The sequence below is a fragment of the Dendrobates tinctorius genome, unplaced genomic scaffold (assembly GCF_039654945.1).
Source record: "Dendrobates tinctorius isolate UK_male_01 unplaced genomic scaffold, ASM3965494v1 ptg000178l, whole genome shotgun sequence".
Lineage (NCBI taxonomy): Eukaryota > Metazoa > Chordata > Amphibia > Anura > Dendrobatidae > Dendrobates > Dendrobates tinctorius.
In genome coordinates this window covers 4,411,146-4,432,117 of record NW_027361845.1, presented here as the reverse complement: position 1 = coordinate 4,432,117, position 20,972 = coordinate 4,411,146, and the positions used below count along the sequence as shown (strand labels likewise).

At 45.4% G+C, this 20,972-nt stretch overlaps 1 protein-coding gene and 1 long non-coding RNA gene across 3 annotated transcripts in view; one reads left to right on the top strand and one right to left on the bottom strand.

Annotated features, from left to right (window-relative positions):
• The window catches only part of LOC141054354 (NXPE family member 3-like), a 106,088-nt gene that overhangs the window by 47,688 nt on the left and 37,428 nt on the right, over positions 1-20,972 (top strand). Inside the window, exon 2 of one of the 2 annotated variants that reach the window (XM_073551673.1) lies at positions 5,225-5,734. The exons of the other annotated variant lie outside the window; for it this stretch is intronic. Within the exon in view, the coding sequence (XP_073407774.1) occupies positions 5,225-5,734 (510 nt within the window). The remainder of the gene's footprint in view (positions 1-5,224; positions 5,735-20,972) is intronic. 2 annotated transcript variants of the gene reach the window in all.
• LOC141054357 (uncharacterized) overlaps positions 8,143-20,972 on the bottom strand; it is a 279,515-nt gene continuing 266,685 nt past the window's right edge. The window contains exons 2-3 of the long non-coding RNA XR_012221412.1: positions 15,968-16,237; positions 8,143-12,181 (exon numbers count right to left, since the gene is read on the bottom strand). This is a non-coding gene — a long non-coding RNA (uncharacterized lncRNA). The remainder of the gene's footprint in view (positions 12,182-15,967; positions 16,238-20,972) is intronic.

Here is a 20,972-nt window from a genome sequence, read left to right as displayed (position 1 = left end):
GCTCCAAGACTGGGAGCACCCAGGGAAGAATGCAACCCCACCTCCTCACCTCCAAAGCGGGGACCAGGTGCTTGTACTAGATCAACGCCCCCAGAACAAACTGGAGCCGCATTGGGAAGAAAGTCCTTATCGGGTCTTACACCGTATCCATCCAGGCGGACCAGTGTACGAAATACGACCTGAGGAGGATGAAACGCTGCCCACTCGTATTGTGCATCGTAATATGTTACGCCCATGTACTTCCTCCGACCCGAAGCAACCAGAGCCTACCCCGTCGACATCCGAGCCGTCTTCCGTATGTTGGGACCCGGACGACGACGAAGATTGTCTCCCAGGACACAGAGGCCCTCCACTCAGTAGTGAATCATCTGACACAATTAACCCGCCCGCACCAATCAGCCCACCGATGTCCACCACCCCAGACGACTGTACCCCAGTTGAACTTAGGCGCTCCGAGCGGTCGACAGCCGGTAAACCCCCTGAACGATATGAGCAAGATCAATTCATATGGCAACGAACATTGAAACCCCTACAGACCGATCTCAATAGCCTAAGGCCCTCGCCCGAGGACTGGCGAGCTTACAGGGTGGGGGAGTGTGGGGAGGAGGACTCCCAGGCAGTGACTGGGCAGGTACCCAGGGGACCGCCATCAGGGTTCCTGAGGGAAAGATACTGGGAGGACAGTAAAGGGAGAGACTTGACTGAAGTTGTCAGGGAAACAGGGGGCGGGGCAAGGATAAAAGGAGCAGGGGGTGCGCTGAGTTGGCAGTTGGGAAAGAGTGTGACAGGAGGCAGGAAGCCGGGTGACTTGGAGGGACACCGACAGGGACCTGTGAGGATTGTTGTGAGTTCATTTTCCCCTTCACCATTGAGGTCTGATGAACTCCCTCTTCTGGTGAAGGAAGGTAGTGAGGCTGATTACCAAGCCCCTGAGCAGGATGATGATGACTGGGTGACTGGAATTGCTGACTGGATATAAGGCAGCCAACGCCCTTCTGCCTTGCTGGTGATTTCTCAGAGGGATTCTAGGAGACCAATCTGATTCCTGCTCCTCAAAAGCTAAGTTTTCTGCTCTGCTTTTTGCATTTGTGTTTTGGTTTTGTTTTGCCTTGTTTTTCTGGATTTCTGCCATTCCCTGCTGGGGTGAGCTGAATTCCTTTTTGCTCTGTCTTCAGAAAATACCGGAGTACTGATATAGTCTTTTTGAAGCCTAGCGTCTTCAGGGCTTTTTTCCCTATCAGTCTGTTGTCTCTTGTTTTGAGAGGGTTTTGGCGGATTGCAGACAGCAGCTTTTCTATCCTGTCCTATTTAGTTAGCTTGGGCCCCATCATTTGCTCTGCCTATCTTTCTATCTGTGTGAGTGTTTTTTTCATCTTGCTTCACCGTCATTATATGTTGGGGGCTGCCTATTGCTTTGGGGTCTGCTCTGGGGCAGTTTAGATTTCCCTTTCTGTCTTTAGGCTATGTAGTTCTCCGGCTGTGATCGAGGGGTCTAGGGCACCGTAGGAACCCCCCACGGCTACTGCTAGTTGTTGTTGATAGGTTCAGGGGTCTGCAATCCGATAGCTGCCAACTTCTCTGGTTTTGTGGACTTAGCTAGCATTTCTGTTTTTGCCTCCTACGGTGACTCATTCATAACAGAGGATACTGTACACTCACCGACAAGGGAGACGTGAGAGACTTTTACCGGAGGCCGCTTCCTGACCCCGTTCGCAGAGAGTCACGCCTGTTGCGCCCCACCGGCATCGTTTCTTCAGGGCCTGTTGCGCCCCACCGGCATCATTTCTTCAGGGCCTGTTGCTCCCCACCGGCATCGTTTCTTCAGGGCCTGTTGCGCCCCACTGGCATCGTTTCATCGGGGCCTGTCGAGCCCAAACCTTCCTGGGATATCGAGGTGTCAAGACCGCCGCATCAACGATCTCTAAGCGGCCGCATCTGCGATCCCAAGTGACGCGAGGAAGGATAAGTGGACGATAGCCATAATTACCATTGTTTGGCCACGTTCCGGCTTCCTACACCCAGACTAGCCAGGGTACTCCCGGTTTCCTTAGAAAAAGTGTTGTTTATTTTATTGAGCCCCTGCAAGGACAGATTTGTGTTTACCCCTGTCTGCCTGTTCAACATAGCCCTAGTGGCTCCAATTCATAAAAGTTGATTATACAAGCTAAACCCTGTCTCGTGTCTCGTCACTGCATCCTGAGAATCTGCTGGTCACTACATGTGTATCAAGCCACGCCCATTCCGCATAGCCACAGTCACTTCACACGCAAAGCCCTGTCCACACGGCCCACATTGTTAGATCACACAGGTGGAGACACATTCACCTCGAAAGCCACCCTGCAAAATTCACCGGCTGTGATGTCCCAGTCGCTGGGAGATACATTCGGGGCCGCCGCCTTCAGAGTATCAGTGCGCGGCAGGCACAGGCCACATCTAGCTTGGTCATGTCTAGAATGGAGTTGCTCCTGTGAGGCATGACGTCAGGGGAAAGGGAGGAGCCTCATGAATTACACCGCTGTCTTCATAACAGGAAGTTGGGGTGAAAATTGAGAGGCGCGAGGGGGAAATATAGTTTGTTATAACTAACCACAGTTAGTTACTATGCCCGGGCAATGCTGGGCTCTTCAACTAGTAGCAGATAAAAACCAACAAAACAAAAACACAAAAGTACAGTACTCAGGGGACCAGCAATAATGAAATTAGACCACAGCTTGTCCTCTTGTGACCTGGTGGCAGTTTCTTTACGGTTCCTTAACAGATGAGTGATATATAAAGTGGCACTGCGCTAACAATAGCAAAAAGAGAATTGAAAAAGGGAATCAACAGTGCAAAGCGGATACACCAGAATAAACCACAGCGATATGCACTTAGAAAGATGAAACCCATAAAATGTGATGAAATATCAGTACAAGCTTTTAGAAATGGTACATATTGTTCTGATACTAGGGTTGAGATGATTGTCAAGGGTGCGCGTGGCCAGGCAGCTGACTCCCCATGTGAGATCTCAACTAACGTGGTTTCCCAAACTCGCACCATGATTTCCACTGCTTAACATCTATAGAGCCTCTTTCTTGTCTCCTGTCTCTCTCATCACTTATTCCTTCTATCCTTTCTCCTGCTCTTTTCTTTATTTCCTCCTGTCCTTTTGCTTTCTCAATACTTCACTTAGGCTCAACTCACTCTCTTTGGCCCTGTTCCCACCCCTTGTTGATAGTAGTAGCTCCTAGGGGGCAGTACAAAGCTCCTGCTGCATGGAAGATTGTGACTCCGCCCACACAGAACACGGTGATGCTACAGAACTGTCTGGCTAGAGTCAGGGGCAGGAGGATTGCGCTAGCCCCTGAGAGATATCTTAGAGTGCCATCTGAGACTAATTGTTCATCACACCTCATGCAGGTGTGGCCCTGCATGCGGGGAGGGGATGCAGTGGTAATGCAGAATATCAAAATGAAAAGTCAAAAGGTCATAAAGATGCTGTTGAGAAGTTGCTAAGACTTGTGTCCACTGTGATATGGGCCTGCAGAGTAAAAGCATAAATGATCAGATATAAAAAATATTGCTAGGTATCCACAAAAAGCCTCTAGGTCCATAGGATATTAAAAGCACCAACTGCCATCTCCTATCTCAGTAATGTAACATCATGTCTTCACTGGAGATAGATTTAGCCCAGGAAATGAGAATATTGAGAATAAAAAAAATCAGTCATGAGGGAGAAAGAAGCAGATTGCTCTGACAAATATATTACAGTGATTCTTATTTTTACATGTATCATTGATTTATGAACTAAAAATGAAGACTTGTCATGTCCATGTAGCCAGGAGTCTAGCAATATAGTCTAAGGTTTCTGTTTCTTCATTGTGCATAATGAACTAGGAAAGACTGGACATCGTACTATCTGGCGGTATAAATATTCCCCTGTGGCGTCAGTACAGGCGACACTGGAGTCAGGCCGGGTGAAGACCTCGTGGATAGAGCTTCACTTGTGAAGTCCTCGTGGATACAGCTTCACTTGTGAAGACCTCGTGGATAGAGCTTCACTTGTAAACAAGCTAAGGAACAAAAAGAGAAAAGGAGAACGGGAGCAGGAATTCATGCCAAATAGTGCCAGCACTCAAATATTTTCAACATGTGACAAAATAATGAAATTCATCATCAAATCTTTGCATAGAGTGAAAAGAGACAATACTCAGACGTAAGTATATAAAGAAAATGCACAGTACAGAATATAAGTACTTAAAAGAAATCAGTAATTGTCCAACGTATAAAGTTCAAAGTAAAGTGACTAGTGCATAGCAGCACAAGGCAAGCAGCATGAACTCTTTGAATCTTTATGATTTTTTGCAATTTTATCGTCTTAATCCTCAATAAACACCTTTGAGGTCGTGTGTATCATAGGATCTGTAGTGTCTGGTAATATGGGTGTGTGTGCTGTTAATGAGGAGTACACCATGCTGTGGCCAATGAGACACCATCACACCCTATTAAACTCCCAGCTTACTGCTGGGATTTGCCAGTTATAGCTTTCACTAGCTTTGGTTCACGTTTATTGTTCAACTCCTGTTCTGCCTGTTTGAGTCACATTCTGACATTAGCCTCTTTACTATATCTTATGTCTTACAATTTTGTCCCGTTTCCCTCCTGGTTCTGACTTTCCACCGGCCAGTGGCTACTTTGAGGACTTAGCCTAATGCCTCTGTGTAAGTTCACCATACTGTACACAGTTTAAGGGGTGAAGGCCAGGGTTCCTCTGGGTCTTGAGAATTGGAGTAGATGGTGCAAAACCTGTCTGTGAAAGCCCAATTAGAGCAATTTTGTCCCATTTCCCTCCTGGTTCTGACATTCCACCAGCCAGTGGCTACTTTGAGGATTTAACCTAATGCCCCTGTGTAAGTTCACAATACTGTACACAGTTTAAGGGGTGAAGGTCAGGGTTCCTCTGGGTCTTGAGTATTGGAGTAGATGGTGCAAAACCTGTTTGTGAAAGCCCAATTAGAGCTACCAGGTGATCATACTTAGAACCAGGTTATAAGGCTGTTTGGAGCAGAAACAAGAACTGAGGAAAATATTTAGAAAACTCAATGTAAATGATAGGACCACACGTGGACATCTGAGAAGATGTAAATCAATAGTCGATCTGATGGGATGACGGGACAGTCTTTTGAACAAATCATATAAACTTATCCTAAGTTGTCTCTTCCAGCACCTAATTTACTGGTGTCTTCAGTTTTTCTACAGGTTCCTAACCTTGGACACTATGGATAAATACAGACCTCCACCTTTCAAGGTCTTCAAACAACCCAACATCAGCATCTCCTTTACCACGATCTTACCAATGAAATACACTCTATCAGAACTTCTCAAGCTCATTAACTGGCCTGAGCCTTCTTCAAATGTCAGTCATGTTAATTTCTCAACAAGTCCCAAGAATTGTGATTACCATTTGTTAAATCCACGGGATACCTATAGGGTCGGCGAGTCCTTGGAAGTGTTAATCACGGCTCGTGATCACTTTGGACGACCTAAGAACTATGGTGGAGATTTCTTCCAGGCTAAGCTTCATTCCAGAAAAGTAAAGGCTGGAGTGACAGGACAAGTGAAGGACTATGGTAATGGTAGTTATGTATCTACGTTCCTCCTTCCGTGGACAGGAGAAGCTGAAGTGCACATCAGGCTAATTCACTCCAGTGAGGCTGTAGATGTTCTGAAGAAGAAGCGGGAGAGCTATCCTGGAAAGGTGATCCATAAAGGCTACAGCATATATCTTACTAATGTAGCCTAACCTTGAGTGATAATCAATATGAACCTATTAAGAGCCTACCATAAAGGTTGCCTACAAGTCTTTTTAGTCTCTAGAATGGATTGATGTGTCATTGCAAAAACGTACTGATTTGGATAAACAGGCCTTTTGGTCTTCATGGTAACAATCTTCAAGCAATACTTGAGTGGCCTCATCCTGTAGTTAAGTTACCATCCAACTATCACCTACTTCTTGTAAGCCTGGAAATAAATTTTTCCTCACCTCTCCCAGCTTCAGCGCCTATCACTGCTCCCTTCTCCTATGGCCTTCTTCCTTTGCTGTGATCCACAATGGGTTTCAAATGTTACTGGTAAATCTCCCAAGGCCTTCTGAGGGTAACTCTCTCAACCATGGGAGGGAGTGTTGAGCTACCATGTCCTTCGCAGGTGGTCTCATCAGTTCTCCAAGCTTGCTATTTTCTCTGCAAATTTCTGCAGTTTCTACAACCTGCACCTACTTCCCAGTTCAGACCTGCTGATTAATCCTTCATCTGCTGTAAGCATAATGAAATGTTACCTGGACTTTTTCATACTTCAAGCGCTCCTGCATTAGAGGGTACCTGCTCTATAAACAAGTTTTCCTCTTCATCACTGCTGCCTGCGGCTATTTATTTGCTTGCTGATTATTCCTTCATCTGTTGTAAGCATTAAAAATTTTCATGTGGACTGGATCACTTTACAAATGCTGCTGCTATTCCTGGACTGGTTATCTTCAATAACAATGCCCCTGGTGCGGTGTCTTCTGGTCTCTCCTTCTCCGTCTGCCTCCTGTCCTTATCCTCGCTGTTCAAATTCCAGCCCGCTGTGCCATTGCCCTCGCTCTGTGTGTTCATCTTCACCTGCGGCTTTGTGTATCCATTTTACCAGGTAAGTCCTAACTGAAATAGTGGATAGATGGAAGGAGTGTGTCTGCAGGATCAGATTATGAAAGATTTCTCTGGAGTCTGTTGGCATGAAGACTCGCAAAGCTGCATAGGATCTGTAGACACAAAGGTTGCAGATTTCTGTAAATATCCTGTTCTTTAGTTTAGCTGCATTGGAGCAATGTAATTAACTTGACGCAAGGGTAGACCTACTCTACAAGGAACAAAGCTAGCATTTCTTTTCAGGAACATTGCCATCTTATCCATGGGCTGTTTTAATGTTACTTGCTATATGCAATCTGTGGGGAAAGCAAGAACTCCCATCGAGCAATCTCTGTTGCTAGACCCTTGCCTTTGGTCTTATTATTTACCTTAAAGGCGTTGTCCAGGCTTGGGGTTCGAGTCTGCAGTCATCCTGCAGACTTGTGAGTTCTCGCATCGCGCAGTGTGCATGTTGTCAGGATTCTCCAGTGCCAGCTGGCATATGCGTGACTGGATGTATGTAATTTGCGTCCATGTGATCACATGCCAACTAGATGTGCTCAACCTCCCTCAATATAAGTGAGCTGAGTTTACATGTCTAGTAGAAATGTGGCCAGAAGTTTGAAAATCGCATACTGTCCATTCCTGGCGTCAGCACTGGAGAATCCTGACAGCGCGCACTGTCAGGATTCCCAAGTCTTCAGTCACATAGAATGATGGCAGACTTGAACCCCAAGCCTGGACACATGCTTTAAATTATTCAAATTGATCCCTCCATTGTACTGTCATTAGGGATGAAGGATATAGGCAAGTGGTGGAGATGCATGATCAAGGCCACAATAGGGAGGTGGATCCTGAGCACTTGGGGATGGAGGGAGGACAGTGGGTTGTCCTTTTTCTGTACTGTGCTTTAGTTGCACTACACAGCCCACCATGCTCAGTGACTGTAATAATGTGTGACTTGTAGGAAGTGTGTGCCACTCAGGGTGTATGGTGGGCTGGCAGGTAGGAAGAATAAAATTGCTCACTGCTGGCACAGCCCAGAGATGCCAGATTGCCACTCAAGTACCAGTAAGTGTCTGAATGGATGTTCTTCATGCTCTTCAGCTTCTCACTTGTTCTTTGCACTTGGATTTCACTTGGGTTAGTTGACGTTCCACATCAATTCACTGGGCGTTCAACCAGACCTTGGGCGACTTCTGTCTCTGGTACTGCCTACCTGAACCAGGCAGCATTAATTCACTCCTAAATAATTTCTTCTCTGGGTGGGATTCCATCTCTATACTTATACTGTAGTTTCTAGTTTTTTTTGTCCCAAGAAGAAACAGAGTCCCCCTGAGTATCTACTGTACTCTACAATTCCATCATTCCGTCACTTCCAAATCATACACTTTTTACGTGACGAGTATATTCTCTTTCTGTACTAGAGACAGGGACAATGTTGACCCACATAAAGGAAAATTCTGATAGTCTATGCAGGAATCCTGCCCTAAGCATTTATTTTTTGTCAAAAAGAAAATAATAATCTTTATTATAATAATAATAATAATCTTTATTTATATAGCGCCAACATATTCCGCAGCGCTTTACAGTTTAACAGTCTCAAAACACAAGTCATAAGTAACAACATTAACAATACAATAATTAAAGCAAAATAAGCCGCCCCTGCTCGTGAGAGCTTACAATCTACAATGAGGTGGGGGAGATACAGAGTACAGGTGTGTATTTACAATGATGTATTTACAATGAAGGTCCAGCCATCTTGAGGGAGTGAGGGATGGATGGAGATAGTGAATGGGCTACACAAGCACACTTACACATAGAATGATTTTGATTAGTGAACGTGATAGGCCGCTCTGAACAAATGTGTTTTGAGGGAGCGCCTGAAACTATGCAAATTGTGGATGGTCCTAATTTCTTGGGGTAGAGCATTCCAGAGGATTGGCGCAGCGCTGGAGAAGTTTTGGAGTCGGGAGTGGGAGGTACGGATTAGCGCAGAGGTTAGTCAAAAGTCGTTTGCAGAGCGCAGCGGTCGGTTAGGCCGATAGACAGAAATGAGGGAGGAGATGTAGGGGGCTGCCGCACTGTGGAGAGCTTTGTGGGTGAGAACAAGTACTTTGAATTGGATCCTATAATGAATGGGCAGCCAGTGTAAGGACTGGCGAAGAGCGAACGTGTCCGAGTACCGATTAGCCAGATAGATGACCCTGGCTGCTGCATTAAGTATGGACTGGAGAGGGGATAGTCGAGTAATGGGGAGACCAATTAATAGAGCGCTGCAGTAATCCAGGCCGGAGTGGATCATTGCTATAGTGAGGGTTTTTGTTGTTTCCATGGTGAGAAAAGGGCAGATTCTAGAGATGTTCTTTAGGTGTAAGCGGCAGGAGCGGGCAAGAGATTGTATATGGGATGTGAAGGAGAGATTGGTGTCAAACATAACACCCAGACAGCGCACCTGCTGCCGGGGTGCTATTGTGGTGCCACCTAGAGAGAGGGAAATGTCAGATTTAGGGAGGTTAATAGACGGCGGGAGCAGCAGAAGTTCAGTTTTAGAGTGGTTGAGTTTCAGATAGAGAGCGGACATGATGTTGGAGACTGCAGACAGTCACTGGCATTCTGTAGTACAGCGGGGGTAAGGTCGGGGGAAGACGTATATAGTTGTGTGTCATCAGCATAAAGATGGTACCGAGAGCCAAATCTGCTGATGGTCTGTCCAATTGGGGCCGTGTCGAGAGAGAAGAGAAGGGGGCCAATGACTGAGCCCTGAGGTACCCCAACAGTGAGAGGAAGAGGAGATGACGTGGAGCCTGAGAACAAAACACTGAAGGAGCGGTCAGAAAGATAGGAAGAGAACCAGGAGAGAGCAGTGTCCTTAATGCCTAGTGACTGGAGCCTAGAGAGAAGGAGACAGTGGTCAACAGTGTCGAAAGCTGCAGATAGGTCAAGAAGAATGAGCAGAGAGTGGTCACTGTTACGTTTTGGTGTCAGAAGGTCATTGGTCACTTTGAGTGCAGTTTCAGTCGAATGTAGGGGTCGGAAGCCAGACTGTGAAGGGTCTAGGAGGGAGTGAGTGGAGAGGTAACAGATAAGGCGGGAGTAAGCTAGGTGCTCCAAAAGTTTAGAGATGAAGGGGAAATTGGAGATTGGTCTGTAGTTGTTTGTGCAGGATGGGTCGCAAGCGGGTTTCTTTAGTAATGGAGTAACAATGCGTGTTTGAAGGAGGATGGGGAAATGCCTGAGGAAAGGGAGAGATTAAAGATTGTAGTTAGGTGAATTGTGACGACTGGAGAGACAGACTGGAGGAGATGTGAGGGAATGGGGTGGGTAGTGCATGTAGTCAGACAAGAGGAAGAGAGGAGTCTGGAGACTTCTTCTGTGATGGGATCAAATGTGGAAAGTGAGCCAGGGGAGATGCAGGAAGGGATGGGAGTCACAGCACTTGGTGGTTGGGATCAGATTTCCTGATGGATATTATCTATTTTTTCTGTAAAGTGGGAGGCCAGGTCATCAGCACAAATGTCTGTGATAGGGGCTTGTGCTTTTGGCCTGAGGAGGTAGTGAAAAGTGTCAAAAAGTTTCTTGGGGTTGTTGGCTAGTGAGGAGAACAGGGTGGTGAAGTAGATCTGTTTGGCGAGTTGAAGGGCAGCGTTATAGGTTCTTAACATAAATTGGATGAGTCTTCTGGTGTGCGGGTTTTTCTCCATAGGCGTTTAGCACTCCTAGAGCATCGTTGGAGAAGTTGAGTTTGCGATGTGAGCCAGGGCTGTTTTACTCTGTGCTTGGAGGTTCTGAGGGTGAGGGGAGCTACTTGGTCAAGGGTGCTTCTAAGAGTGTCGTTGTAGTGATGAACAGCCAGATCACGACAGGAAAAAGAGGAGATTGGGGACAGTGACGAGACTAGGGAGTCTGAAAGTGTCTGAGGTTTAGTGGCTTGTAGATTTCTGAATGTGTAGTAGGTAGGAGTGTGCAGGGCTGGGCGAGGATTTATGAGCGTGAAGGAGAGAATGTTGTGGTCAGAGAGTGGAAGCAGTGAGCTATTTAGGTGGGAGATTGAACAGAGCCGGACAAAGACCAGATCAAGGGTGTTACCATCCTTGTATGCTTCAGAGGTTGAAAGCTGCGTGAGGCCTAGAGAGGTGGTTAGTGATAGAAGCTGAGATGCAGATGTGGAAGTTGGGCTGTTAATGGGGATGTTGAAGTCTCCGAGGATAAGAGTTGGTAGTTCTGAGGACATGAAGTGCGGCAACAAGGCTGAAAAGTGGTCAAGGAAGTGGGTGGGTGAGCTACTTTGAGGGAGAGGGGATGGAAGAGCCTGATGGTGTGGACCTCAAAAGAAGGGAATGAGAGTGATGCAACTGGGGGAATGACCTGGAAAGTGCATTGTGGGGGCAGGAGTATGCCGACTCCACCACCATGTCTGTTTGTGAGTCTCGGGGAATGAGAGAATTGTAAGCCACCATAGGAAATGGCAGCAGGGGAGACAGTGTCAGAATACTGAATCCAGGTTTCAGTGAGGGCCAACAGATTAAGAGAGTTGTTCAGAAAGTAGTTGTGCAGGAAAGGAAGCTTGTTACAAGCAGACCGTGGATTCCAGAGGGCACAATTAAAAGATGGAGATGAGGGAGTGCAAGAAATATTAATAAGATTATTATGGTTTCAATATGAGGTAGGTTAGGGGTTGAGGTTGGGGGATGGTGGGCCAGGGTTGGGGGCGATGTCACCTGAAATCAGTAGGAGTAGGAAGATAAAGAGTAAATAGTTGTTGGAATTGTAAGTAGTTTTTTTCTGCACTGTGTTTGGGCAAGATGGGCTGAGGTTTCTCAGGAAGGTGAGGAGTGGATGGGTGCTGTATATGGGAGAGGGAAGTATAGAAGGGCTGATGTGTATGAGCCGTGCTGAAGGGGGGATGGGGTGGTGAATGTGGATGGCAAGGGAGCACAGAAGTATAGAAATAAAGCACATGGTTAAAGGGGAGAGCAAAGTGTGTTTCCTGACTCCTGCCATGGATAACTGCCGTTTTCTTCATGCTTAGCTTCTGTGATGCTTTGCTTATGGGATGCTTGCGTGCTGCACCCCACACTGCGTCTGCACCCCACACTGCGTGCTTCCCCTTTGGAACTACTACATATATCGGCCACACTACAGAGTCAGGAAAGAGGGATTGTGGGAGCTGGTTGGGGATAATTTGACATCTGGGGCCAGCACACCAGGGGGTGGTTAGATGATCAAAGGCACTAGACCAGGCTGCATTAATATTCTTTAGCATCTTCCACCTGATAAGATCTAGAGAGGCCCCAGTCACGGATCTAAAGCAGTAAGTATTACATACAGTGCAACAAATGAATTATACCAAAGCTTTATCAGGGAAACATTAAAATATGCAGCAAAATGGTAAAGACAGACAGCAAGCAGAAGTATGGAGTTGTACCATTTGGATATATTGCAGCAAAGAAGGCCAGCAGAGGTGGGGAGTTGTACCATTCAGGCTGCTTGCTAGCAGTGAATGGTGTGAATACATGCAGGGTGGTTCAGTTCATTACCTGTGTGAAGAGAGAAGATGAATGTTAATTCTTTGCCATGGATAACTGCAGTTTTCTTGATGTTTAGCTTCTGTGATGCTTTGCTTATGGGATGCTTGCATGCTGCACCCCACACTGCATCTGCGCAGTGTGGGGGTGCAGAAAAAATTTTTTCCTAAATTTTTACTTGATTAGGATTAGTTATTTAATAAGATCACTGTGAAAAAGGCTATTAAGAAGCCCTGCTATTTCATTTTTCAGCTCTGTAGTACGCATTTGGGATGTGGTCCCCTCCAGGGCTGACGACCCTTCTCCACCAATCTTTCCCACCGAGGTCTTTATCACAGGCTACACCTGGTTTCCTTTCACTTCACCATTCACATGAGGCCTTGCTTGGCTCATGGAGAGGTAGGACATTAGTGATAGGGACCATCCTTATGTAGGTACATCTTGCCATGGTTGGATGGATTCTGCACTTCTTGATAAAAAAAAGTTAAATAAGTACCTTACATTTATAATGCTAACAGCAATATTGGAGTTCCTGTATCCATTAGTCGTGACCGGATCACTCCAATGTTTACAGGACAATCTGGAAGTCACAACTCAATGTAAGTCTAGGAGACCAAAATGAGGATCTTATAGACTTACATTGAGTGCTTGTGACGGTTACCTCTGTTTTTCGGTCAGTCAGATGCTGCAGTCAAAAGATGGCTGATCAGGACCGAAGCGTCACGGGAAAGAGCAGTAGGAGTCAACAGCTAGTAAGTATAATACTGGGGGGAAGAAACTTTGGCACCACTTCAGAAGCTTCAATGTTATTCAAAATTAGGACAGTAAAGAAATGGAGACAGCTACCCATCAGGAAAAAAGGAGAACATGTCAAAATGTGTAGAAAATGGCGACCTACTCATAAGCCTACCTACAAATGGTAAAAACTTAGACAAAAGTGTTTAAAGAAAATTGGGGCTAAAGCTTGGACATACTGTTAAGTCCAGAAGTATTTTGACGTTGACATGTTTTGGCATTTTAGTTGTTTACCAAAATATATTCAAAATAAAGTTATAAAATCATTATTGGCTTAAAATTCAGACTCTCATTTTTAATTTGAGGGTATTCACATCCTAATTGGAGTAAATGTTTAGAAATTACAGCTCTTTAATATGTGGCTTCCTTTTTTAACCCCTTACCGACATCGGGCTTATATTTACGCCGATGTCGGTATCCCTCCTTTTGATGTGGGCTCTGGAGGTGAGCCCAAATCTTTCCCGGGACATGTCAGCTGTTTTGAACAGCTGACATGTGCCCGCAATAGCCACGGTTGAGATCGTGATCCATCCTCGGCTATTAACAAGTTAAATGAGTAACCCGTGACTCTGCCCTGTCCTTCAAACTGCACGTCCAAGCTCTCTCCACCTCCTGCTGCCTCCAGCTCAAAAATATTTCCAGAAACCGTCCCTTCCTCAACCATCACTCTACTAAAATGCTTGTGCATGCCCTCATCATCTCCCGTCTCGACTACTGCAACATCCTTTTCTGTGGCCTCCCTGCTAACACCCTGGCACCTCTCCAGTCCATCCTTAACTCTGCTGCCCGACTAATTCATCTCTCTCCTCGCTACTCCTCCGCTTCTCCCCTCTGCAAATCTCTTCACTGGCTTCCATTCCCTCAGCGTATCCAGTTCAAATTACTAATACTGACCTACAAGGCCATCTATAACCTGTTTCCTCCATATATCTCTAAACTAGTCTCTCGATATCTTCCCTCACGTAATCTCCGAACCTCCCAAGACCTCCTTCTCTCCTCCACACTTATTCACTCCTCACCCAACTGCCTCCAAGACTTCACCGAATAGCCCCCATCCTCTGGAATTCCTTGCCCCAACACATCCCACTATTAACCACACTCGGATCCTTCAAACGGAACCTGAAAACCCACCTCTTCAGGAAAGCCTACAGCCTGCAATGACCCCCGCTGCCTCCTCACCACTACTGGAAATATCACCTCAACCAACACCGGAACTGCTGCAGCCCACAAACCTACTGTCTCCTTCTCTGCCATCCTGTAGCATGTAAGCCCAAAAGGGCAGGGTCCTCTCCCCTCTGTATGAGTCTGTCATTGTTAGTTTGTTTACTGTAAGTGATATCTGTAATTTGTATGTTACCCCTTCTCATGTACAGCACCATGGAATCAATGGTGCTATATAAATAAATAATATTAATAATGAAAATACTGCTGTCAAACGCTGACAGTGGCATTTAAATGGCGCATCGGGAAATACACACACTGATGATCGCAGGTCACTGGTGTTTCGACAAGACAACCCAAGGTCTCCTGGAGACCTCTATGGTTGTCAGTGCCAGATTGCTATGAGCGCCACCCAGTGGTTGGCACTCATAGCAAGTCAGTAATTCAGCTACATAGAGGCAATCGAGTTGTGCCAGCTTCTAGCCTCCTATGGAGACTATTGAAAAAAAAAATGTTTAAAAATATAAAAAAATAAAAAAAAATATAAAAGTTCAAATCACCGCCCTTCCGCCCCATTCAAAATAAAACAAGAAAAGTAAAATCAAACCTACATATATTTGGTATCGCCGCGTTCAGAATCGCCCGATCTATCATTAAAAAAAGGACTCATCTGATGGCATAGCGAGAAAAAAAAGTAAAAACTCCAGAATTATGGTTTTTTGGTCTCTGCGACAATGCATTAAAATGCAATAATGGGCAATCAAAAGATCATATCTGCACAAAATGGTATCATTAAAAATGTCAGCTCGGCCCCCAAAAAATAAGCCCTCACCAGACTCGAGATCACGAAAAATAGACGCTACATTTATTGGAAAATGGCGCAATTTTTTTTAGCAAAGTTTGGAATTTTTTTCACCACTTATATAAAAAAGAACCTAGACATGTTTTGTGTCTATGAACTCGTAATGACCTGGAGAATCATAATGGCAGAGCAGTTTTAGCATTTAGTGAGCCTAGCAAAAAAGCCAAACAAAAAACAATTGCAATTGCACCGCACTTGGAATTTTTTTTTCGTTTTCTAGTACACTACATGGTAAAACCAATGGTGTTGTTCAAAACTACAACTCGTCCTGCAAAATCCAAGCCCTTACATGGCCATTTTTTTGGAAAAATTAAAAAGTTATGGATCTGGGAAGGAGGGGAGCAAAAAATGAAGACGCTGAACAGAAAAAAAGCTCCGGGGGTTAAGGGGTTAAAGGGACCAAAAGTAATTGGACATTTATCTCAAAAGTTCTATAATAGGCTGCATGGGCTATTCCCTTGTTTACCCAACATCAAGTAAGCAGGTAAAAGGTCTGGAGCTGATTCCAAGTGTGGCATATGCATTTGGAAGCTGTTGCAGTGAACCCACAACATGCGGTCAAAGGGGCTTTCAATTAAAGAGAAACTGATTTATGATTTGGCTGAAAAAAAAAAGAAAGCAGAAAAGTTAGGAGCAGCCAAATCAACAGTTTGATACATTCTGCAAAAAAAGAGCACACTGGTGAGCTTTTGAACTCAAAAAGTACTGGACATTCATGGAAGAAAACAGTGAAGGATGATGGCAGAATCCTTTCCATAGTAAAGAAAACACCTTCATGACATTCACCCAAGTGAAAAATACTCTCCAGGAAGTATGTGTTTACATATCTAAATCTTCCATAAAGAGAAGAGCAAATACAGAGGGTTTTCCACAAGGTGCAAACCTTTAATCAGCCTGAAAAAATAGAAAGGCCAACTTAGACTTTACCAAATTCATCTAAAGAAGCCACCCAGTTCTGGAAAATCAAAAGTAAGACCAACCTGTACCAGAATGATGGGAAGAAGACAGTATGGAGAAGGATTGGACCAGCTCATGATCCAAAGCACAGCACATCTTCTGTATAGCATGGTGGAGGCAGTGTGATGGTGCAGGCGTGGATGGCTTCTACTGGCATCGGGTCCCTAGTACTTATTGATGAGACTGAAGTCAGAATCAGCCTGATCCTGTGTGTACAGAGTGAGACTTTCTGCTCAGATGCAACCAAGTGCAGCAAGGTTGACTGGACGACGCTTCACAGGACAGATGGACACCTAAACATAGTGCGAAAGGAAAGAAGTAAAATATTCTGCAATGGCCGAGTCATAACCAGATCTCAACCCCATCCAGCTGCATTTCACAGGATGAAGACAAAACGTAAGGCAGAAAGACCCAGAAACAAGCAACAACTGAAGTAATCTGCAGTAAAGGCACCAAAGCATCGCACAGGAGGAAACCCAGCGATGGTGATGGCTTCCAGACTTCAGGCCGTCATTGCTGCAAAGAATTCTCTACAAAGTTTTGCAAATGGACATTTTATTTAAAATTGGTAAAGTTAATTTGTCCAATTACTTTTGAGCCCCTGAAATGAGGAGACTTTGTAGAAAAATGAGAATGCATCCAAAATAGATTATAGAGACCTAATAATGGCACTTCCCACTAACTATAACAACACCTACAAAGAATTGAAAGTATACGTCTAGTATAAATGAATCATAATCCATCTTTATTTAAACAAACATTTTTAAAATCAAACAAATGGAGATACACATGCAAAAATTGACTGCTAATCACAGGTCATAAATAGTACAATACACACTCTATTTATGGTTCTATAAAAATTAATTTAGGAAAAGAATTTTTAAAACAATATATGTGACTAAATAATTAACCTGACACATACCCCCAAAAGGAAGAAGCTATACGTGAAATGCGCGTCGGGGTGTCTGGATTGCACACAGGTTAGGTACAATTTCCCTTGTGCGATCTCCTGAATAATAATTTTTCTATTACTGCAAAATCTCCATTAATCTAAAGCTGCTATGCACTACTTGCACTTTGTAGGCAGATTTATCACTATGTACGACGCTGCTATGATGTTTATTTAATTTTGCTGTTATGCACTGCCGCTATGCACTATTGCACTTTACAGACAGGTCTATCATCATGTATTTGAAATGATTGCTACTTTACTTTGCTGCTATGCACTAATGCACTAATAATAACTTTCCATGATATGCACTGTTGCAAGACAGCTTTCGTGTATAGGTAGATAATGGAAATGTCATTATTTTGACAAAGCTTAGGATTGTTGCACTATATACACTTTTTCTGGATATTTACCCTAATTTATTCATTATGTGGACACTTGGTTGTTTATTTGTATATAGAAAATAATTTATATTTGATGTAGGTTAATTATTTAGCCACATATATTGTTTTAAAAATTATTTTCCTAAATTAATTTTTATAGCCCCATAGAGGGTGTATTGTTGTTCTGCCTCTTCCACGTATGATGCTGTGTGGATTACAGCATACGGCTAAACCCTTCATCCACTACCAGTAAAAAGACTGTATGGTTGCTTAAGTCTGTATTTATTGAGATGATGTGAACAACAATAGTAGATGATAACGGATGATATAGTGGAGGAGATTGGTGAATACAAATGTGGATGAGATCGGGTGAAAACTATAAAGAAACAGTGCAAAACATCAGTACTGGCAGATCAACAGCAGTAATACAGGGTGCTATTACATGCAATGATTCAGAGTGCTATGATATCCGTAGCAGGCATTAATACAGAGGATGAGTAATACAACACACAATGCAGTGAAGAGAATAACTAAGCAGCTTGCTGCCAGCATTGCACTGACTGAACAGGAGTGAGTCTGTCTAACATGGAGTGCAAAGGCATTACAACGAGCTGGAAACACATTGCACATATCATAGGGCTGCATTATGGCTAGCTTAAACATATGCATTGCAAAAACACATAACTGCATTAAACCCTCACCCGAATCCGCTTGCTAGAAGCAGCGATTTTGCAGAGAGTAGGAAACATGTGAGTAGCTCAGAGATCCGTGAGAAAATGGCTACAAGCTTCAACCCGGGGAAACCTGGAGGGGCGGTTCTAAACAGAACAACTATTAAAGTGAAAAGATTCTATTCTAAATCCATGAACAGGAAAAAAGAAGGGCAACAATTTTATTATTATTATTATTTATTTATATAGCGCCATTAATTCCATGGTGCTGTACATGAGAAGGGGGGCTACATACAAAGTTATAGATATCGTTAACAGATAACAAATTTACAATGAGGGACTGGTACAGAGTGGAGAGGACCCTGTCCTTGCGGACTAACATTCTATGGAATAGTGGGGAAGAGACAGAATGTCGGGGGTGCAGCAGTTCTGGTGGTGATGAGGCGGCGGCTCGGGCGGTGGTGAGGCAGCAGAATGGTTATTGCAGGCTGTCAGCTTTTCTGAAGAGATGGGTTTTCAGGTTCCGTTTGAAGGATCCGAGGGTGGTGGATAATTGGACATGTTGAGGCATGGCATTCCAGAGGATAGGAGATATTCAGGAGAAATCTTGGAGGTGGTTGTGTGAGGAATGAATAAGTGTGGAGGAGAGTAGGAGGTCTTGGCAGGATCGAAGCTTACGTGAGGGAAGATATTGGGAGATTAGTTCAGAGATATAGGGAGGGGAAAGGTTGTGGATGGCTTTGTAGGTCAGTGTTAGTAGTTTGAACTGGATTCGTTGGGGAATTGGGAGCCAATGGAGGGATTTGCAGAGGGGAGAGACAGGGGAGTAGCGAGGAGAGAAGTGAATTAGTGATGCAGCAGAATTGAGGACAGACTGGAGTGGTGCAAGAGAGTTAGCAGGGAGGCCACAGAGGAGAGTGTTGCCGTAGTCAAGGTGGGAGATGATGAGGGCATGTACAAGAGTTTTAGTAGATTGAGGACTGAGGAAGGGACGGATTCTGGAAATATTTTTGAGTTGGAGGCGACAGGAGGTGGCAAGAGTTTGGACGTGTGGTTTGAAGGACAGGGCAGAGACGAGAGTTACTCCGAGGCAGCGGATTACAGGTGCGGGAGAGAGCGTGATGCCGTTTACCATAATAGATAGAACGGGCAGGGAAGATACGTGAGATGGAGGAAAGATAATGAGTTCAGTTTTGTTTACATTGAGTTTTAGGAAGTGAGAGGTGAAAAAGGAGGATATGGCTGATAGACATTACGGGATTCTGGCCAGCAGAGAGGTGACATCTGGGCCAGAGAGGTAGATCTGAGTGTCATCTGCATACACGTGGTACTGGAAGCCATGGGACTTTATGAGTTGTCCTAGGCCAAGAGTATAGATGGAAAAAAGTACGGGCCCAGGACAGAGCCTTGGGGGACTCCAACAGAGAGGGGGCGGGATGAGGAGGTAGTGTGGGAGTGGGAAACGCTGAATGTGCGGTCAGAAAGGTATGAGGAAATCCAGGACAGGGCAAGGTCTTTTATGCCAAGGGAAGAAAGAATCTGTAGCAGTAGACAGTGGTCAACTGTGTCAAAGGCAGAGGACAGGGCAAGAAGGAGGAGGATGGAGAACTGTCTGTTAGCTTTGGCTTTGAGTAAGTCATTAGTAATTTTGGTCAGGGCAGTTTCAGTGGAGTGGTGGGGGTGGAAGCCAGATTGCAGGATGTCAAGGAGGGAGTTAGATGAGAGGTGGTAGGAAAGCTGAGCATGGACATGCTGTTCGAGAAGTTTGGAAGCAAACAGGAGCAGTGATATGGGGCGATAGCTGGGCATAGCACATGGGCGGACATATTGCCGCTTCAACCGGTGCACTGCACTGGGGCCCAGAGGCTCCAGGGGGCCCCTGCAGGGCGGCTAATGATGAGGGCAATTTGGTCAGTTTCTCTGGGCCATGATGGAGGTAATGGGGAGAAGGCCATGATGGAGGTGATGGGGAGAAGGTCGTGATGGAGGTGATGGGGAGAAGGCCATGATGGGGTGATGGGGAGAAGGCCATGATGGGGTGAAGGGGAGAAGGCCATGATGGGGTGATGGGGAGAAGGCCATGATGGGGTGATGGGGAGAAGGCCATGATGGGGTGATGGGGAGAAGGCCATGATGGGGTGATGGGGAGAAGGCCATGATGGGGTGATGGGGAGAAGGCCATGATGGGGTGATGGGGAGAAGGTCGTGATGGAGAGAAAGCCTTGATGGAGGTGATGGGGAGAAGGCCATAATGGAGGTGATGGAGAGAAGGTCGTGAAGGGAAGAAAGCCTTTATGGAGGTGATGGGGGAAAAGGCCATGATGGAGGTGATGGGGAGAAGGCCATGATGGAGGTGATGGGGAGAAGGTCGTGATGGGGAGAAAGCCTTAATGGAGGTGATGGGGAAAAGGCCATGATGGAGGTGATGGGGAGAAGGTCGTGATGGGGAGAAAGCCTTAATGGAGGTGATGGGGAAAAGGCCATGATGGAGGTGATGGGGAGAAGACCATGATGGAGTTGATGGGGAGAAGACCATGATGGAGTTGATGGGGAGAAGGCCATGATGGAGTTGATGGGGAGAAGGCCATGATGGAGGTGATTGGGAGAAGACCATGATGGAGGTGATGGGGAGAAGGCCATGATGGAGTTGATGGGGAAAAGGCCATGATGGAGGTGATGGGGAGAAGGCCATGAAGGAGGTGATGGGGAGAAGGTCGTGATGGGGAGAAAGCCTTAATGGAGGTGATGGGGAAAAGGCCATGATGGAGGTGATGGAGAGAAGACCATGATGGAGTTGATGGGGAGAAGGCCATGATGGAGTTGATGGGGAGAAGGCCATGATGGAGGTGATGGGGAAAAAGCCATGATGGAGGTGATGGTGAGAAGGCCATGATGGGGGTGATGGGGAGAAGGCCATGATGGGGATGATGGAGAGGGCAATGATGGGGATGTTGGGGGAAGAGGAAATGATGGAAGTGGTGGAAAGGGCAATGATGGGGTGGGGGAGAAGGCAATGATGGTGGAA